The 20915-nt window shown below is 39.4% G+C and overlaps 1 protein-coding gene across 2 annotated transcripts; it reads left to right on the top strand.

The window, feature by feature from the left end:
- Positions 1–50: 50 nt before the first annotated feature.
- On the top strand, positions 51–19453 carry LOC147151323 (uncharacterized). Of its 2 annotated transcripts, XM_086024473.1 has the most exons (17): positions 51–448; positions 1661–1766; positions 3379–3592; positions 4441–4583; positions 8362–8524; positions 8628–8683; positions 11270–11460; positions 11709–11819; positions 11995–12120; positions 13155–13253; positions 13347–13505; positions 15088–15524; positions 16236–16408; positions 17840–17903; positions 17977–18173; positions 18367–18455; positions 18875–19453. In XM_086024473.1, the coding sequence occupies exons 1-17, from the start codon at positions 269–271 to the stop codon at positions 18971–18973; spliced, it is 2607 nt and encodes an 868-aa protein (XP_085880599.1). In that variant the 5' UTR covers positions 51–268; the 3' UTR covers positions 18974–19453. The 2 variants fall into 2 exon arrangements, with proteins under 2 accessions (XP_085880599.1, XP_085880600.1); XM_086024474.1 differs by lacking the exons at positions 17840–17903; positions 18367–18455; positions 18875–19453 and having other exon boundaries at positions 75–448; positions 17977–18148.
- The last annotated feature ends 1462 nt before the right edge of the window (positions 19454–20915 follow it).

Here is a 20915-nt window from a genome sequence, read left to right as displayed (position 1 = left end):
CCATCCCCTTGAAGTGCCACGCGGGCCTGGCGCAGCCAATCATAGCACGGCGTTCAAGTAGCTCGTTCGCCAAACTTTGCTGCTTCTCCGCTGCCTGTTTTGTGTCTTCCGACTTGGGCTCGTCAACGTAGTCTCTTCGCCGCCTGTTTTCGCGATGCTGCCGGACCGAGCGGCCCACATTCCGCTCCATGTTGGCACCCGGGGCAGAGCGAAGCAGCTGTGGTGAGGAGGAAAAAAGGACGAGAAGGGCGGGAAGGACGAGGAAAAGATGTTTGGATGGCGTGTGTCCATTGCGGTGACGCTGGGCCTTCTTTGGTACTTGACCGACTCGGGTCGAACTCTGGCTCAGTATTTTGTCTGTTTCTTCTTTTTTTGCCTTTCCGCGCCGCTTTTGCTGGCCAACAGCGGCCGGGAGAGCAGCACGCAAACTGACGACGACCCTCTCCAGGTGAACCAACAAACGCTGCGAGTTGTAATTAGACTTAACTGTGGTGGCACTGGCAAGTAACGAACTACAATTACTAAAGGATATAAAGAGGAAGTACTCACTTTGTACTTGAGTAGAAGTGCAATTCAAACCTGAACTTTACACTCAACTTTATATCTGGAATACGTTAACAACTGCAGCTGTAACAGTGCCGAACGTACATAAAAGACAATTAAAATCACAATAATACAGTCATGAATAACTAAAATATTATTTTCTAAATAAGTGATACAAGAGCTTAATTTATCAATTGATTGACTGATATTTGCATTTTCTGAAATGTAATAGGTGTTTAAAAAGAGCTCTAGCTTCAATCTTTTATTATTTAGTATTTTGCTACGTTTTTATGGTTTGTCATTGTGTTTTGTGGAAAAAATGAGAAACTGAATAAAATAACACAAAAATTACTCAACACTGGACAACTTGTCCCCATAGCTTTTCTAACATGTTAAACTGATTACCAACAAATGTGACATTAGGTAATAATTGAAAACACACAGTGTTTTTAGCATTTGACTTTTTTTTTTCTTTGATGCACTTTTCTTTTTTAGGCTGGCAGCCTGGCACATTACACAACGCATTCGCAGCAAATCATTCTTCTTGGAGCCGACAACATCTGACAATAAGGCCATAGACGGGGAATAGCTTGCTTCTCCAATTTTGTTGCCATCTCCGTCAATGCTTTGTCGTTCACATTCCATGTTGCTGCTGTCCCTATTTTTAGTCCCCAAAATCTCCATCAAGATCTCTGTCTAAATGTACAAGCCTATTTTGGCAAAGTAGTAGAAAGTACAGATATCCACTTTCAAATGCGGGAAGAAAAATCAAATCACTCAGGAAAATAAATACTCAAGTTAAGTACAGAATCTGAGAGCTTAACACCACAGTACTTAAAGCAGGTCTTTGGTGAAAGTGTCTGTTTCTTTGTCTGTCAAACCATTTTTAAATGGGTTTTTGTACAAACAAGTAAAAAACAACAAATTCAACTAACAAGAAAAGGCCAGTTTCCTCGATTCAACAAAGACCCGGATGATAGACAATTCAAGATAAAACACACATTTTAGCAAGCACACTGCTATTTTGTACTGATATTGACAGTAAGTTCAACATATGTTACGCTAATGGACTATTGAAGTGTGGATAAGTGCCCTCATGACTTTCTGTGTTTCCCAGGAGACTCTTGATGAGCGCTTGAGTAGCAACTTAACTGCAGAAGATAACGACACCGGGGGCTCGTTGGGTTGCCAATATCCTCATGTCAAAAGATCCCTGCAGCATGGTGAGTGTTTTCATGCAGTTTCTCCCAAACTTTATCGAGCTGATGGCTGACATAAATATTTTTTTTAGAAAAATCTCACTCACAAAATGTGCACTGAAATAAAGACAATCTCGTCTCAATTTAGTCACAAGTGTGCTTACTAAGTTGTTGGCAAAGGCGGTGGTGCCACAACGCGTTGGTTCCCTTCTAGTTGTGTTATGGCAGCAAATGCAGTGTTGTGTTGTGACTTGACACACTTTAAGGGGGTCATGTTACTTCCATTTAGGAGGGGCATCCAGGCAAGAAAAAAGGGGAAAACCCCACCTATCAAAAATATGGGTTCTATTAGATAGGCCTGAACGGGAAGTAACATGCCTGCTTTGCATGCTTCACCGACGCATGTTTTCGCCGCCTTTAATAAATGTCTCTTTACTATTTGGCCGCAGAGGATGTCGTAACACTGAGTGGGAAATAATGGGGCTTGTAACCAGGATTAGTGTACTTGTAAAACCATAGCACTTGTAAATTTGGTTTGTTCTTTTGTCCTCTTAATGTATTTGTCCGCACATTGTGTGCGTGAAAGATGACCAAGGATCTTGGAAACTAGTATCAGAATCGAGAAGAGCATTTTAATCATCTACTGTATATAATACCCTATACTGGTTGTGAGTCTGGTCCACTTATATCTGTGTCTCTTCCAGTCTCTCTCTAACTCTGTTGCAACTTGCAGATAACGCGCTACGCTCATTGTATGCTTTTATCTGAATTGGACTAGTCAGATGCAAACTGAAATGCGCATTGCCACCCAATAGGTGGACATTATCTAGGAGAATTGCAATTAATTAGCTAAGAACACATTGAGCTTGTTTAGTTTGCTGCATGAAAAAAAATGTAATTCTTTGATTAGTGTCATTTCTTTAGGTACATGCTAAATATATCAATAATATCGATTGCTATACTCAACATCCATATCGGATATCACGTTTTCCAATATTGTGCAGGAAATAAAAAGTGTCACTAGATGATGTTGCTGCGAGGCAATGTCTTTTGTGTTTGGAATATCTGTCCTGCTTTTGTCACATAACTCAGCATGAAACATGGCATTAGGTATCAATTGCTCAACATTTTTTTAATTCATATATTAAAAAAAACATTAAAAATAGTACACAGTATAACTCTGTTTACTACTTCTCATCAGGAATTAAAGACACAAGTCCACTTTAGAAGTTGGAAACTTGGCAAACAAGGGATAAAAAGTGAGACCATCCTAGCTTTAGTAAGCATGTTAGGGTTGTGACTCTAACTTGAGAAGCAGTAATATGCACTGCACTTAATGCATTTCAAAGTCTGTGGACTGTTATGCAATAACTGTATTTGATTTGTGGATAGTTGTTTTTAAAATTGTTTGGAGTTGAGTGAAAAAAACATTTCACACAAGAAATACCCCCCAAAAAATCCCCAAAAACGAATCCACTAATGAAAAATAAACTAAAACGAAGCATTTTTGAAAAAACTAACAAAAACTAACAACCCCGCTCTGAAAAGTAATACAAACTAACTAAAAACATGGAAAACTAAATACAAACTAACTATAATGAAAATCCCCAAACTATTCTAACCGTGGTCTCCGCAGTCTTCCAGTGTGCCTACACCAGGCTGGTGTTGCCGTGGTACAACGTTCCCGAGCCGTGTGAGCGCCAACCGCTACGCCGGGCGCTGGGCGGGGAGTTCGACTTTGTCATCGACAGCGTTATCCACCACACGCGGGACTTGGATGTGTGCCAAGCGGTGGTGGGCTCCATTCGCATTCTTACGCAGCACTTGCGCGACGCCAAGCAGCCCGACAGGTGAACTGAACCTCGCAAGTAGAATTTTCCTGTGGTTTCAAGCGTACCCTCACAAAGTCATCAGTGATCATTAACGCAGTTTTCCAACGTCTATTGAGCCAAGGCACAAAAAATTACATTAGAAAACTCACAAGGCACACCACAGAAAAAGAATGTCACAAAAAGAGGATTCACGTTAATTACTGAACCTGGCGTTAAAGCACTACATGTAGCTCTGAAACTCACTTCAACATAGTTCCTTGGCAATAAGGTGCCACAAGGTGGCACCCCCAGCGATACGTTTTCAATGAAAAGCGGTGAATAAGTCCCCCCGCCCCCCCCCCAAAAAAGTTAACTTTATCTACTGTATCTATGCCTGCAATGTATAGTACGTCAGAATTATTTCAGTATATATACAGTTTGTGACATTTTGTCTTGATGCTGTGAAATTTCTCTATCAATTAAGGCCCTTGGAAACACTGCTCAATGGAGAAATGTGCTCCAAATCCCACCAAATTAAAATTCAAGTGCGGCTTACAGTGCTGGAGGCTGTGCTGTGCATTATTTTAGTTTGAAAAAAAAAAGAAGAAAAAAACACCTCCAATTATTGCTGCCTCAGCTGCTCTTTGCTCTCAATAACGTGCCTATAAATACATCAGGATGTTTTACCGGCCATGAATAATTTACTGCGCTTTATTGGATTTTACCTGCAGTGATAGCTGTTTTTCCAGCAAAAAGATGTTTAAAAATTGGCACGTTGACGATTTAGCACGTGTGATTTTTCACATCCGCGGTGATAAATAGCATTGCAGGCCAATTATTAAACCCAGGATGTTTTTCCCCTGTGCTCTTGTTTTTCTCGTCGTCAGGGAGCTTTTGTTGAGCTGCCCCTCCGAGGAGATGGCGCTGCTCCGTGAGCTCTCAGACGCTCTGGTACGGAACTTACTGCCCGAGCACCTGTGGGGCCAACAAGTGACCCGCTGTGCCTTGAGTGAGATTGTTGCATTAAAGGGTAAGCAAACATTCAAGGAGGAGGGCCTCAAACAAGCGCTAGGATTATTTATTTATTTTATTGCTGTTTGTTAACAGTTATCAGGATGACACATCTTTTATGTACAGATTGAGAATTTGACTTTTGAATAGTTGGCGCCATAAACACATACTATTGGCAGGGCTAGGGACTAGAGCAGGCCTGGCCAACCCACAGCTCGCACGGCGCATGCGACCCTTTGGCCGGTTTCATGCGGCTCATGAAGCCCTTTTTCGAAAATGAGCCTAGCTGGGTGCAGTGCGTCGTCAACCCCATTATTGTGTATGTATTGCGGGTTGGGGAAATCGTGCGGTAGAAGTTCCTTGCTATCTTCCTGGTCTTGTTTCGCTGCAAAATAATGAGCAGTTCTTAAAATCTAGTTTTACTCGCCAATGTGGCATTTCAGCAGCAAACTTCCCGGGTTCGTGTTATGTGGCCAATCGGGTGACTTTATTCGCAATAAATTTTTTCGCAAACGTTTTTTTTTTTTTTTACCAAATGGTGAGCTTTTGTGAAAGGAAACATGTCAAGTGGATCATTGACTTGGACACTAATATTTTTTTTGCTTTTGTGACAAACTATAAAACAAAAAAGAATAAGACAAAGAGGGCTTTTTTTAAACGTATATTTTATTGCGATTTTCCCTTCTTTACAACAACTGTAAACAAAAGAAACTAACGTTCTAAATTACAGTCTTAGGGCAAACATATACATGTATTAATAAACCATATTCGTACATCGAGTCCTTATTGTCAAATGGTGGTTTCATTGTCCTCTTCTATTTGTTCTGTAGTCCTTCAATTTGTTCCATTTGTCTTCAAACTGAGCCTCTTGTATTCGTATTCCATGTGTGACTCTCTCCATTCCAAATAATTGTTCCATTGCTCCACGGTCGGTGGCCAAGTGGCCGCATTCTCTCCAGCATGGTTGTTGGATAGGTACTATTTCCTCCCCAATTTTTTGGGATAATAAAAAAATCTGTCCATGTTTTTCCAATTAAATTCCCTCCAGATCCTGGAGCTTGTGGATCTGCACTGCGTTTTTCAAATACCCAGCCATTCATCCTCAGTTATTTGCAATTTTAGTTCTTTTCCCACTTTTCCTTAATATAAAATGATGAATGTGCCCGAAATACTAATGTAACATCCAACATATGTGCATATCTTTGATTGCTTTACAGATTTTCCCCTCATAATCCTTCTTAAATACCTCAATGATTTTATGTTCCCTGGTAGACTTGACCTCCTTCACAAAATAATCATTTAATTGCAGATATCCATATTGGTCGTGCCCCTCCAGTGAAAATCTATCCTTTAACTTTACAAAACTCTGCAGCTTACCTCGCTCAATTATTGTGCACATCGGTGTAATCCTTTTATCCGGCCATTGCCTGTACCCTTTATCATTTACCCCAGGAATGAATCTGTCGTCAAATGCGAACCAGCTTAAAACCTTTGTCTCTCTTTCCAATTTATATTTTTCAACCATCACATTCCCATATTTCTATTGTAGTTTTGGTTATTACTCCCGATTGGCTAAAAAATTTCAACAGACCCTTGTGTATTATTAAATTACAGATCTCAGTTTCACTCATCCCAAATTATATATTTTTTCCATTTTACCACATATTTTGCACCAGTAAATAAAGGTCCTGCCTGATTGTGCAGCGTGAAAGTATATGAAAGGCCTTTTGATGGCAAAATAATACATTTCCAGATATACAACTAAGAAATACGCTGTGAGTAACGGTGACTCACTGCAGTGACTTTTTTTTTTTTTACATGGCGTTCGCCATTAATTCCATGAACTGCGTCATCCGTTCTCACTATCGCCATACACACTTTTGTACTACCTACTGCAACACAGACTCTTTTTATCGCATACATACATCACCTGTTGGAGTGTCAGGTGCCAAAACTTGTTCGACTTGCATCATGTTGGCATTTCTCTGCCACATAATTGACAATATGATTGCTCTTTATCTTCTACTCGGAAGCTTTGCTGATCTCAACTCCAAAACGATTCAACACCGCCATCTTCCGGGATCTGTTTGTCATTTCAGTGTTTTACCAAGCTGAATTTCACAGGCAAAGTGGTCGAGACCCTCTTGCACACCTACCCTTTAGAAAAACGTACTCGATTAAGATATTCACAGATGGCAAAAAGCAACTGTATTCTAGTTGACAAATAGAAATGTCCACGGCATGACAGGGACCGAGTTAATGCACTACAAAGTTGTCTACTAAACACAAATTTGCATCCCCCCTTTTTGTGCCCCCCCCCGGCCCCATTTCTAGAAAATATTTGTATGCCTCCTTCCCCTCTTTTGTTCCACATTGCCAGAGGTCCGGGCGCCACTGAGTGCTAATACTATAGTGTAATCCTTTGTCAGTAGATTTTTTTTTTTTTTTTTGCGCTTCTGACGTGAATTTGGGGCTTTTTTTATACAGAAGAATCTCTGTGCACAGATTTATAATCTCCCTTTAGGCCTTCTTTGTCTTTTAAAACAGCAACATAAAATCTTTTCATCTTTTGCAAGTTTTTACTATTGCACCGCATTTACAATGAATGCCTTTTATGGCCATAATTGAAGAATTATCGCCCAAGTGCAGGCTGCTTCTATTTCTTTTGGCTTGCACCCAAAGAAGTATTGATGAAACATTTTATTCATATGCCGTATAATTGAGTTGGCAATATCACATGGCAATTTTCTCCAACATTAATGCTGTTTATGTCTGTTGTAATTATGCGAGGACTTTGATTAATTGGCAAAAAATTGTGCCACTTGTTTTCAACTATACAATACATTAGGAGGATATAAATTGTTTATTACATATATTTATGTAATATAGCCTTTGAGTTGTGTTGAACAATAAATATCAAATAGCTTTCACTCACATCACACTTGTTTATTCCACGCATAAATGATGAGATACAGTAAGATGAAATATTAATTTAAGGAAAGTGCATTGTTTTAAACTAGTACAGACAAAAGACAAATGTGAAATGACATGAGTACAAATTATGCATTATTATGCTTCATCATCTATCCATTTAAGTTTTCTTATTAATATTTTTTATCGATAAATTTGAGTTTATTGCTCAAATAAAATTATATATGTATATATATATATATATATATATATATATATATATTTTTTTAATTTATTTATCATTTTATTTATTTATGTATTTATTATTTTATTTATTTGTATTTTATTTATTTTTATTTTTTTTATCCAGTGCAGCCTCACAGATTTTCACTGCTGGCACCAACAATGTGACTGCACACCAAGTAACTTTGTGGAGACTATTGTATAACATCACTTTGAGGAAAGGAAAAGACTCGCTTTGTCGCTTGCCTCAAGCTGTTTGTCACTCCCAGTTGAACTTTACTGTAAAACTGACACAACGAACCAAAGAATGAAAGATATTTAAATTTAATTTAAAGACCATGTTCAACCATATACAGCAAAACACCATAGGCAGATTAAACATAAAGCATAGATGTTAGAATGATTAGAAACCTTCAACCATTTGTGAAAAAAAAAAGAGAGAGCGTATAAAGTAAAAAATATCGCTTAAAAATCTGTAATGTAACAGATGCGCAAACAAACTGTTATGGGTTGACTTTATAGTTAAATGTATTTCTCAGTCACTGTCTTATTTTCTGTTATATCGGCTCTCAACGGAGGGTGCATGACCTGATGAAGTGTTGGTGAGTGTTTTTGCATTTTTTTTTTTTCTTTCCCCTCCTCAGGTTTGGGCCTGTTGGTGACATGGCTGTCAGACCCTGACAACCTGAACCAGCTGGTGGTGAGCCAGCTTGACAGCGTCTCTGCTAAAGGTTCTACGGAAGAGCTGAGCGCTTCCGACCCGGAACAAGCCTCTCTGACCTCGCAGGAGGGCGACAGCCCTCAAATGTGAGTTGCCACTGTCACGCCATGCGTGGCTTGATTCCCCTGCATTGTTATCACCAGTCGGCGTGCCTCCGTGGTCCTGACTGCCTTGTCCCTGCTTTTGTAGGAACTTGGAGGGAGTGGAAATATCCACCAGTACCAGGATCAAGGGCAAAGGCAAAGGTCTGCTTTAAGTACATGTTCAAGCTTCAAGCTGTTTATTTGTCACTCCCAATTGAAGTTTACTGAAAAACTGACACAAAATGGCCATAAAAAATAGAGATGTATAACATTTCATCAAATAAAGGTCTGAAGCTAACTCACATTAGCATGGATGTTACTTATAACTATAGAGTTCAAAATATAAAGCTTCAAACAACTGCCACCTTAACACACTCGGAGCAGCAAAACATACAAACAGAACATAGCAATACTCACAGGCACATATTCTTTATGCTCTGTGGGAAAAATGATTGTTACTGCAGTTTAGTAGGGGACCTTCTCTGCCTCTTCCCAAAATTCCCAAGTTAAGAGACAGCTCATTCAGGACATGTACATAACTATTTATCACATCCCAACATTTTCACAATAAAATTACAAAATGAAGACAATTTTATGTAGAGTATTTAGATCCTTCGTTTCTTGACCAATTCCGATTTCATCTCAAATCCTACCTTTCATAATTCAATTATTTCCACAGCATTTCAGTACAGCTATACAGCATTCACACAAAATTTCTACCCAAATTGCACTTTGTGTTTTGTTTACTTAAATGACTTCATCCGGTTTACTTAAATTGAAAGTATGAGGGCGTGGTCATAAAAAGTATGAGAGACTATTGTAGTGCTGTTAATGTATAGTTGGTGCCACATCCATTTTTAAATATAAATCGGCATTCACACTGACAGGCATACAGAAATATTTTTAGTATTTAATGAATAATTGAAGACTTTCTTGTTCTGTTTGGCGGTGACTTGCATTTCTCTATCTGGAGCAGACGATCTGTGGTTGAAACGGGTTGTGTTTGGTTTGTGTTCATTTGCTCTTTTTGCACCGGCGCTGTGCGCTAAGTGCTATTGTTTTGTGACAAAGCACAAGAACAATCCTTTTCTTATCATTGCCTGTGTTGTTTATTGTGAAGGCATCCTGCACTTGAAATCCTGTTGACAAGCCACTGGATGTGATTTAATGAAGCGCCTGTTGGTTTTAATTATCTCCTCCAAGCTAAGATTGGCAGTTATCAATAAACTGAGAGACAACAGAATATTGCACAAAGCGCTACGACAGATTGAAAAGACTTTAGCATCTTGACTTGAATTTTTAGTAATTTTTTTCGTTAGAATTGATCAAATCTTGACAGGTCCGCAGCAGTTGGTATGCTAAGATATAGTGAGGTGGTCACCTGAATAATTGTTGAAGCCAACTGATTGTTTACATCCCTCCAGTTATTGTGTTGGGCTGGATGGTACAGTTTAAACACAGTACTGTCTGTACTGCTGTTTTTTGGGCCATGATTTTCGGTTTGTGTTTTTAGCAAAAAGAGAACTAGTTTTTCTCCCCTCTCAGAATGATCTGTATTCTTCTTTAAAAAAAAAAAAAAAAAAAAAAAAAAGCTACTTTCAAGTTAACTGTTATTTAAAAAGTAACATCATTTTGAATGGTAGACTGCCTCTTATTCCTTGATCATTTGTATGCACCTTACAATACACTACTATCAAATTTGAAAAAAATCAAACAAAAATGTAAACAAAAAGCACTGTGTTATACATAGTGGTTTTGGGATTAAGTCAGGATCCATTCAAATTCAAATCAAAACACGCTTAATCCAACGAGCATTGTCATCTTCAACCTCAGAAAAGGCTGCAAATCTTGAGCAAGAAATGCTCCGACTGCGCCGTGCCACAAGCGTTTTATCAGGATATGGACACAGGAGAAGCTTGGTCATATTGCTGTTTTTCCTTTAAAGTACGGGACATGTTTCAAACAGCGCAGTGAAACGTATGTCAACAGTTTTCACTCCCTCGTCATTGCAATTATCGTGAAACCGAAATTGGTCCACCCCGCAGATTTCAAAGTATTAAGTAGTCAACTGAATACATTTGAATTCAGCTACAAATCAATGTACCTGTCATGGTTGGATGAGAATGATGGGCAAGTCAGGACAAGGTTTGATTTTACCCACGTTCCAACCTTCAGGAAAAGCACATATCAATGAAAAGTTATTTTCAAATGGGAAGATGGCGGCGCCGGCGACATCAGGAAGAGCAGATGGGATCATTATTATTATTCGTATTGTGAACGCAGGAATGGTTTAATCAGTAGCCGTGTGGCGTCGTCTTTCTTTGTGACATGTTTGTACCAGCGGGCCTTTCATGCTTTAATTAGTTTCTCCGTTGTTTGTCCAAGCAGCTAATGTCAACTCGCACACGGCATCGATGAGTGAAATAAGGCAAATAATGATACGGTAGTAATGAGCCTTGTACATATTTATGCAACACCAGCCCGAGTTTCCATAATGTAGACAAACAAGCGCCCTAATGAGATGTATTTGTACACATATCATGAGCAAGTTGGGTTGTTTATCAGGCCTCACGATGCAAAGTAATCATGCATTGGAACACATTTATTGCCGTTGCGTCTTTCAGAGGTCAAAGTAGAACACGTTGGGTATAATCTCAATAATTGAAGCACAGGAGCTGCTTCTGTTTTTTCCACTCACATCACATCTGTCCGCATGTTTTGTAATCTGCGTCTAACTGCCTCTGTCAGGCAACAAGCTGAAGGCGGGCTGGTCGAAATTTGTGGACAAGATGAAGACCAAGAAGGCCAAGAAGAAGAAGATGAAAAAGCTGGAGCGGGAGCTGGTAATGAGGATCATGGCGGCCCAGGGTGACGCCGACAACGAGGACGAGGCCAGCAGCCGGGAGAGCTCCGTGCACAGCCAGCATGACTCCGACCGGGTGAGGCTTCGCCGTCGTTCCCTAATCACGAGATTGGGATTTATATATACAGCAGTTGACTTTTTGGGTTTAAAAAGTCCACAAAAAAATCCCTTTTGTAGCAAGTAGGGACATTTTTATTTGGTAAAATGTATGTTTTGGCTCTATAAAGGATGTGAAACACGGATGTAGGACACTATATAGAGGATAGGGAGTCATTTCGTGAAACCACACTGACTCGTTTTTGATTTGTGGACAAACCCCATTAGGAGGACAGCGATCTGGAGAACTACCTGACAAGCGTCCAAGAGGACATGATGGAATTCAAGCTGTCTTATGAAATGTGGCGCGTCGGCCGCTGGGCTGTCAGCATCCCTCATGTGAGTTCTAAATATCACTGACAGTCTGGAATGTCCTGCGGGGCCTGTTATTTGTCAGCAGAGACTCTGTGAAAGCTTGTCCTTGGAAGCCCGGCTTGAGTAGGTGTGTTTATATATATATATATATATATATTTCCCCATCCCCCCCCCCCCCCTCTTTCTCTCTGCGTCGCAGGCTGAGTGGGAAAATGAGGAGCTAATCTTCACAGTTCACCTGGAGGAGAGGGACAGCCCTGAAAACCTCCAGTGGGACATCAAGAAGAAATACACGGACGTCATCTATTTCAGAAACAGGTGGCAGGTAAGTTGGAACGCTACACATCCCACTTGTAACGCTAATCAGATCCCTTTCTTTAAGTCTGTCATTTGAATCAAACCTCATTGTGCATTTCGAACTGTTTGAAAAGGAGTACTTAGAGCAAATCTTGTGCTTTTTTTTTTCTTCTTTTTTTACAATTTAAAACGGTTGCCAGGTGTCTTCATAAAAGATGTGCCAGTTTACTAAACCTGGCTAAACTTTTAGATGTTAAAACGTTTCAGATGTACCACTTCAAGATACCTCCTTGACACCAATACTATTTTCCTATTAGACAGGGTTTTACTGCACGGTCCTCTTAGACAGGGTTTTACTGCACGGTCCTCTAGTGGCGTCACAAGTGAACCATCTTGGGAAAAAAAATATGCTTGGCGATTCTTTACGCCAAGCGATTGAGCACCACACATTTACCGACAGGCTGCAATGCAAAAATTGCGACCCTGTATCAGGTTTTGAGGAGACATAATCAACATATTATACTGCATTATTCTGATTTATTTATTTTTTTAAGTGAACCAAAAAAACATGGTGTGATTACCACAAAGACGTCAAACTGGTGAGAATAAAGGAGGGTGTGGATATTTTAAGAGCTGTTGGCAGTGATCAGTCACCACATTTACCAAACCTCAATGCGCGACAGAAATTCACAAATTTGCCAATTTGTGGATTTATCCGATATTATTCTTCTCAGGCCAAAACCATGTCTCAAAAATATATTGCTTTGGTGCATCTTGCCAAGCCCATACAGTATGTTAAACTGAGAGGACAAGCTTCTTCTAGACAGGCCATACACATCTAACAGAAAAAAGGGCTTTCGCACCACCTTGTGGCAGCTATAGGCAATTACAAACTTTTTGATAACCACGCAAATAATTCAAATATAGCTGTCTTCATATCGCATATTTAATTAGTTGTAGCATTTTTCATAAACTCTGCCCTCCATTTTTCCTCTGTGTCCCTCAGTTGAAAAAGTTTTGTCTTTCCTTCATGTTGATTGACGCTCGATTTTTTTCCCCCAGGACTCCACAAGCTTGCCCAGTATCTTGGAGGTCAATGAGCTGGAGGTCAGTGACGAGGCCAAAGAAGAAGCAAAAGTCTCTGTGGAATGCTTCCTACAGGTGGAAAAAAAAAAACCACACACACACACACACACACACAAAAAAAATTGGGATGTGTTAATCCTGACTCAAAATGTCTGTTTGCCTTGCCAGGAATTAATTTGTGACACCATGATTGGACACACGCAACCGGTGTTCCAGTTCCTCTGTCCGCTGGACAAGCTGCTGAATGAAGAGCAGCATTACGGAGGCGTGTGGGGCCTGCTGAGCGGCTTGGCGTACTTCCTGACACCTGGACAAGAAGATGAAGAGGTAACATTGTTGTTTATAAATCACAAAAAGTGAATTATTTTACATATACAATAGATTGAAACCGGGTTAATTGTGGACAATACCTTCCAAACTCACCCGTCATACATGGAAAATGATACACGATATAACAAAAGATTTTTGTGTATTTTTGTTTTACCCGTCCCGCAGACTTCAAACCTGTTAAATTTTATTAAAACGCACTTTAAGTATGCCTTAGCACCTTTTTGTACTTGCACTGTAGTTTGTATGTCCAAAATGTTGTGAAGATTAAAAGTTTGTGATATAGCGGGGAAATGCTGTTTACTTGTCTGCACCATCTCATCAAATCCAAGACTAGAGCACTCCAAAATCAGGATTTCTAATGTCAGACAACCTCGCTGGCAATACAACTCAAACGTGAGCATTATTATCTTTGAAAAAGCAACATTTTTGATGAAGCTCTTGTATTGTCATTCTCATTATGTCCAAGTGTCTCTAGTATTCATTGTCTAGCACCGCCTTGCTCAAATGACTCGCACTTGAGTGACAGACACTGTTCAATTTGCTCCGAAGAAGAGTCTTACTTCGGAAAAGGCTGCATCAAAGTAATTTAAAGGGCTGCTCATGCATGGACAATGTTTTCCCCACAATTGTTTGTATTGTCCCTGTGAGATCCCACAACGCATGCACAGTGGAGAAGCACCGAAGGAAAATGAGTGCAGAGAAAAAAAGAGCAAATAAGATGTCACATTTAGTGGTGTCTGTAGGGGATACACGATGTGTTTGCATATTTAGTGGGCTCTGGGGCTGAAACTGAGCTGCAAAGTAAAAATTGTTTAAACTCTAGTTGTGACACCAAGATATTGTATTTTAGATATTATTATTATTGTTATTGGGTGAGATGCAGTCATCCTCATAAAGATGCAGACATATTTTTTTATCATATCAGTTTTGCTCAGGGATAAGTTAATGTAGCAGAAATTATCCACCGAAGAGACATTAGGGAAAATTGCAATTAAAGTGCACACAAAGTGAAAATAAGTGTTTTGTAAAAAAATATTAAAGCGTCAGTGTTTTGATGAAAACGTTAATTGCCTTTACATACAGTCGATGTAGAAAGTAAACATACTCCTCTTAAGATATCGTACTTGTTTGTAGACCACAATAAATACATTCAAAGTTTTTATTTAAAAAAAAAAAAAAAAGCACATCACAACCTGTACAATTCAATTGAGAAAAAATATAATAAATGAAAAGTCGCAGGTTTGATGACTAATATTTGATGCACCTTTTGCTTTAATTAAAGCATAAAAGTACTAGAAGCATGCAGTTGTCCTCGTGCACAGTTTTGCCTCACAAGCAAGATGTAGTTGTCCCACTAGAGTGAAAAAATGTCATACAGTAATGGAATGGAAAAAACATTACGTGTAAAACAGTTGATCTACTAGTGTGCTAAATTCTTAGTCATAATAGTGAGGGCAAACAGAGTCCTATAGTAGATGGACCTTTAACTGGATATCAAGGATATGAACAGCTTTCCACAATGAGTCATAATGTGTCTGTTTTCGTCCCTGCTGCTTGAACCGAAGTTGATTATTTCCAGAGCGCTACACCGCCGACGGAAGCCTCCAAAGAAATCATCACATCCGCAGGAGGTACGGAGAACTTCCCCGGCTCCTCTGAGACGAGCTGCCTTGTCAGTGGCGTTTCGCTTCCCACCATCATCATCTCGCCGTGTGCGACGCCCGAGGGAGACGACGAGGGAACTGAAAAGGAGCCGCGCCAGTCTTTAAGCTCAGACTCTTCCAGTGGGAGCTGTTCCCAGGAAAAAGGGGAGGATCCTGACAATCCTTTAACGCACCTTAAAATGATCCTCAAGGGATTAACCCGATCCAGATCGCAAGACTCTCTGGCCTCCGTCAAAAACCATAGCGACGAGGACTCGTCCCTGTTGGAGTACCCGCCAAGCTGCAGCCGCGAAAGAGGCCCTCACGGGGAGGATGCCACCGATGGCCCGTCGTGGTTGCATTTCAATGCCAGGTCAGCCAACCCTTTAACTACCTCTTCCATAATTGCCTACAGATGGCGGCAACAACTCTTAAAACAAGGGGACCCTAAAGCACCAACACCATTCACCTAGCATGTACACAATTATAAACAAATGTTACATAAACCACTGACTGTATTTAGTTTTTCTTCAGTTACTGAATAGAAACACCTCCACATGAGGCTATTAGATAGCAGAAAAGCATAATGTCGCTGTCCAATTTCGTAATTAAAAAAAAAAAAAAATGTTCACATTAATGTAACACAGAAACCCCATTCATGTAAAAATAAAAAATAAGTCAAGTGTTTTTCACAGGACGGCGACGATAAATAACTTCCTAGCACATGGGCAAACAAGTAGGCGCACTCTAAATAATAGATGTTGACACAGGAACATAGTTTTGGGAATAATTGGAATAAATTAAGTGGAAACTTGTTTATCTGGATTCATTAATTTATTATGGTTTGTAACAACACAAAGAATCCGCAAAACTGCAATCCTATACATCTAGCATGTACTCAATTATAAACCCATGTTACATTGAAAAACTATTAAAAAATATATGTAAATATATTAAAGCTTTTGCCATTATTATGCACTTTATTTTACCATCGAGTGCTTTTTTTTTTTTTTTAACTATAGTTTTTTGTTATAACTGTCCATAGTGAGTATAAAATGTTTAGTTTGTTGTATTGATTGGAAAGGGCTAAGAAGGAGAAGACAAGCCCCAGGGTGTCCTGCGGATCCAACAAGGCCAAAGGGAAGGAACAGGTGGTCTCGGCCAGGGGGGACGAGCCGCACTGCGCCAGGAGTCAAGGCACCTGGGAACAGCTGGAGGCCACCAAAGCCATTTTTGATCTGCTCAAAGAAATTTCAGGTTTGTTCCTTTTAACAGAAAATCCAGCACTACACTGCCGATAGCAAAAAAAAAAAATGTGAGTAATTAATGCCTTCCACAAAAAAAAAAAAATACAGTAGCCAAAATTTGTATTGCAAGCGATCTTCAGATATGATGCAGCTCTTGTGAAGTGGGGGGGGTGATCACAGTCGTCGATGCTCTTTCAGTGATTATTGAATGGGAAGCTGCTATAGGCCACAGCTCGCACACAGAGGCTTGCACAGAGACTCGCACAGATCAAACGGGCATGTTTGTGATGTTTGCCACGCCCCTAAAAGACACACAACAGTTGTGACTGGGCTTGCTCTTCATACAGTTTAATACACATTACAAAACCAGTTAGTTGTTTTTTCCCTTTATATTCTCTTTTGTTTATAAATGCTTTAATATTTCAAATGCATCTTACAACATTAATCTTGAAAGAAAATGATTTACAGTTGATTTGGTTGCATGCATACATGCATGAAAATGGGCGTGCAATTGCATTTCAGACTTGCTTCTTCTGCTAACCACCCAGGCTGAACTTGGCTCCTACCCAACATGCAAAGCTCATCTCTTAGTTGAGATGTACCATTTCCACATAAACCACTCAAAAGAAGCTGCGGATATTGTTCAACGGGGTGACATTTCTGGATGATCATAAAATGCTCTAAAACCTTCAAAGATGAACTTAATTTGACCTTTGCTGAACCTTTGAATGCATATCTAACAGTCTAACGTTTTAGTTCACAAACAGCACAAAAAAGTGAATGCGGGTGGTTCAGCAAATTTGTGAATGATGAACAGTGAATATGCGGGCGATTCCTGTAGCTCATTTACACCTCAAAGACACCGCAAGCGTTTAGTCAACTTGTTACTATTTTTAGATGGCTTGATGCAAAACATGTTGATTGTGGAAGGTTTTGTTGGCCTCTGGCGACAAGCGACAGTTGGAAGTCAAACAGCAAGCTGTGCTGACAAAAGAAAGTTTGCGTAGGCGTAATTGCGATGAGAAAGTGGGTGTTGAGTCTTGGTAACATGCGTCATGCTGTAGTTAACCACCGACAGGCGTTTCCTTTTCTGTTTAGTCCTAAAATGCGAGGACGGTGATCCTCGGGGGCTACCTGGTGCTAGCGGGCAGCACTGGTAATTGCAAACCTTTAAACAACTGCTACTTTAACACGGATGGAGCAACAACACACACAGAGCATTCAAAAATACTCACAGGAATATATTCCCTCTGCTCTGTGGGAAGAGCAAATATTACTATATCTTAGTAGGGAACCTTCTCTGCCTCTTGATATTGGTGTTGATTACGTTTTATCTACAGCCAGTAGAGCTCAGCGCTGCTCAGCATGTTGTGGCACAACATGGTACTGCACTCGAGGCATCACTAAATACAGTATACTAACCTTGTTGTTGTCTTCATAGGAAACTCCATTCTCATTAACATATTTGACGCCATTTTGAAACCCGTCATGCCCATTTTGAAAAAGTGAGTGTAGTCTCGACTTCCTGCCGGTTGCAACCCGCCATCCATTGGCGCTGACGACCGTCGGTCTGTGCAGAAAAGTCAACTCCTTCCTGAACAAGATGAACCCAAGCGAGGAGCAGATGGCGGCGTACATCCAAACCCTGTGTGACAAAGCGTGGCCGCAAACCCCCACGGCCGCTGCTCCTTCAGCGCCGCCGCCGCCGCCGCCTCGCACGGATGACGAGAAAAGCGAGACCCGCGAGCGAGCGCACAACCTCATCAGCGCTCGATGTAGGCGCCTCGCTGCACCTCAATATGCAAGATCAGCACTCACTACCTGTGTTCGCAATCATTCACTCATTCCTCGCTCTAAAGGGATTTTTATATTGTGGATTACTTGTAACGGTGAAGATCCCTTTATAGTGATAGGAGTGGAAATGATTGAATGATTCCAGTGTTGATGTTCTGTTCTCCCTCTTGGTAGATTCGCACTATCTGGTCCTCAAGAAGACGGACATGGAGAATGTTTTCAACCTCTTTCAGGATTCTGAGAAAAACAAAGCACTCGTTTACGTAAGTAACCGTGTTTTCTCTAAATACGATGCCGTGTACAGAAACACCATGTGCTGCAAGTCCGAAAACTTACAAACTTATTTTAAGCCGTCTCATTCCCTAAGATAGTCATACAGTATCAAGTAAAAACTGTCATGCAGTACAGTAGGGACTGACTGAAATGTATTTATTAATTTATTTATTTATAAGCAGTTGCTGAAATTTCGGGTTTCTAAGAATTTTAATTCCGGGTTTGGGTTTAAACTTTGAGGGTTTTGAGAAAGTATTGAGGTTTTAAATGAGGCTTTCAACCTGTGTTGAGCCCTCAAATGCTAATTGCTGTCTCTGAGGAATGTCATGTTGAAGTTTATTACACATTTCTAAAAATATACATATATTTTTTTACTATTTTGATGCGTTTCCCCTCCCCCTGTTTTCAGATGCTGCTGTCATTCCTCCTGCGAGAATTATTTCCTCATGAGCATTCCCTGAACCGTAGTGCTGCTGCCCTGCAGAACGTGACCAACCTCATCGCCTGATATGTGAATGTCTTTTTAATGCTGCTTTTTTTTTTTTTTTTTAAATGTATACTTATTTATTCAACATCGTGAAATGCCTTAAACTTTCAAACCACATCGGTGCAAGTCAGCACTTTTGGATTGTTTTTATTACCTCAAATTAAACATAAATGATAATTTTGTTCATCAGAATTTGTTTTAAATGAGTGATCGTTTTTGTGTGTGTGGGATTCCTGTTGCGACACGGTGATTTTTCAACTCAAAGAAGACATTTCATTTCTTTCACGTTTTTGCTTTTTAATGAATATTTTGGTGTCACTTTTTCACACATCAGTCGGTTGACTTTTTGTATCCTGATAGGCAGGACTTATTTCCACCAAGAGATGATGTCATGGTTATGAATCACATACATCAGAAAACTTGAAAATGTCAAATGTGAAATGTATTGAAATGTCAACATTTTCAATGTCATTTTTTAATAAAACAAAATTTCCACTTGTATTGTTGCCTTGATGAATTTCATCTTGATTGTGAGATTGGCGACAATGTGGTTGGAAATGATTAGTTAACCTCAGAGAAGGTCATTGTCACAGTTAAATTGCAATCCAATTAGAATTTGAACCACGCCACGTTTCTTTCGCGCCACCGTCTCCTTTGGTTAGGATGTGAAAAATTCCATTTGACATGCCTCATAGTTCAGCAGAGGAAACGTTATGATTTATTTAGCGCTTTTCATTCCCATAGGCAATCCCTATCCAGGCGAAAAGTGGAACAAATAGTGTGGGAAAAAAAATACATGAAGTGGGTCTGCATATGGAAGAGAGAAAACAAAACAAAAACATACATAATAAATGAGCAGAGCTTTAGCTGTTACAGTTTGTTCCGACACTGGACAAAACCTATGGGCAACGTCTGATTTTTTTTTTTTTTTTTTTTTTTCTTCTTCTCAGTCCGGAAATCCCAGAGCCAGTTCAGTTGTGTTCACGCTTTTTAATTATGGAAGTGTATGAGATTTAATTGCGGGATTTGGGTTCAAGTCAATGGAGGGAGATTATTGGAAAGCAAGTCATTATTCATTTATTAGTTTTTGTTTGTTTTGCTTCTGTGGCCAAGCAACAAAGTTCCAAGTTTGTACACTTTCTGTGGGGCTCACATAAATCATGTTCATACATATAAAGTGTTGATTTGTTTACATGAATATTAAAATGCAAGTGAAAATTAATCACAGAAGGAGTGTTAATTCTGTTCGATGGTTGAATTCTCAATTAACATAAGATCCAATCGTCAAAATCGGAACGTGACAGAAGCGTCTGAAGAAAAAAAAAAAAAAAAAAGGAACAAAAAATTATATTACAATAAAAACAATGTCCAGTCAATTCAGGGATGTCCAAACTTTCCATTTCAGGACACATGCAGAAAAAAGGAGGTGCTCACTTCACGTTGTTTTAAAAACATATTCCTGTTCAATACTTTTCACCATATGCATGAATTATTTAAGGAAAAAATCATTTGAATCTCAAATTGTGGTTAATGGGTGATGAAGCAAACAGTACAAGTAGTATTAGGCAGGCTTTATTTATATAGCACATCTCATGCACAAGGTAGCTCAATGTTCTTCACATAGTTAAAAATACAAGATTCAAAGACATTTCAAAGCAAAGAGGAAAAACCAAGAATTTAAGACTTTTAAAAGCAAAGTAAAGAAATAGAAAATACAGCGCAAAAACATGATTTTGGAAAAAAATTATAGAAACTTAAAATTACTTAAAACACATTTACACTTCAGTGTGATATTGATATTTTTTTATTAAAACAAATGCATATCTTGTGACAAAAATACTTTAAAAATAATGGTAAAATACTGTAGTGTAAAGTGTATTAAAGTGATGTAATATTGTGGAGCATTTGAAATTTATATACAACGGTAAATTTAAAATAAAAAGATGTGAAATGTTTTTAGATA

The sequence above is a fragment of the Filicampus tigris genome, chromosome 2 (assembly GCF_054856515.1).
Source record: "Filicampus tigris isolate MCC_2025a chromosome 2, RoL_Ftig_1.0, whole genome shotgun sequence".
In the NCBI taxonomy this organism is placed as follows: Eukaryota; Metazoa; Chordata; class Actinopteri; order Syngnathiformes; family Syngnathidae; genus Filicampus; species Filicampus tigris.
Note: the sequence above shows the minus strand (reverse complement) of the source record. Positions and strands in the feature narration are given on the sequence as shown.

Excerpts from the sequence above, each read along its gene's own strand:
- LOC147151323 (XM_086024473.1), top strand. The coding sequence starts at position 269 with ATGTTTGGATGGCGTGTGTCCATTGCGGTGACGCTGGGCCTTCTTTGG. Across the intron at positions 8,684-11,269 it reads GATCAAGGGCAAAGGCAAAG|GCAACAAGCTGAAGGCGGGC; the intron begins GTCTGCTTTAAG and ends TGCCTCTGTCAG. Across the intron at positions 13,506-15,087 it reads CTGGACAAGAAGATGAAGAG|AGCGCTACACCGCCGACGGA; the intron begins GTAACATTGTTG and ends GATTATTTCCAG.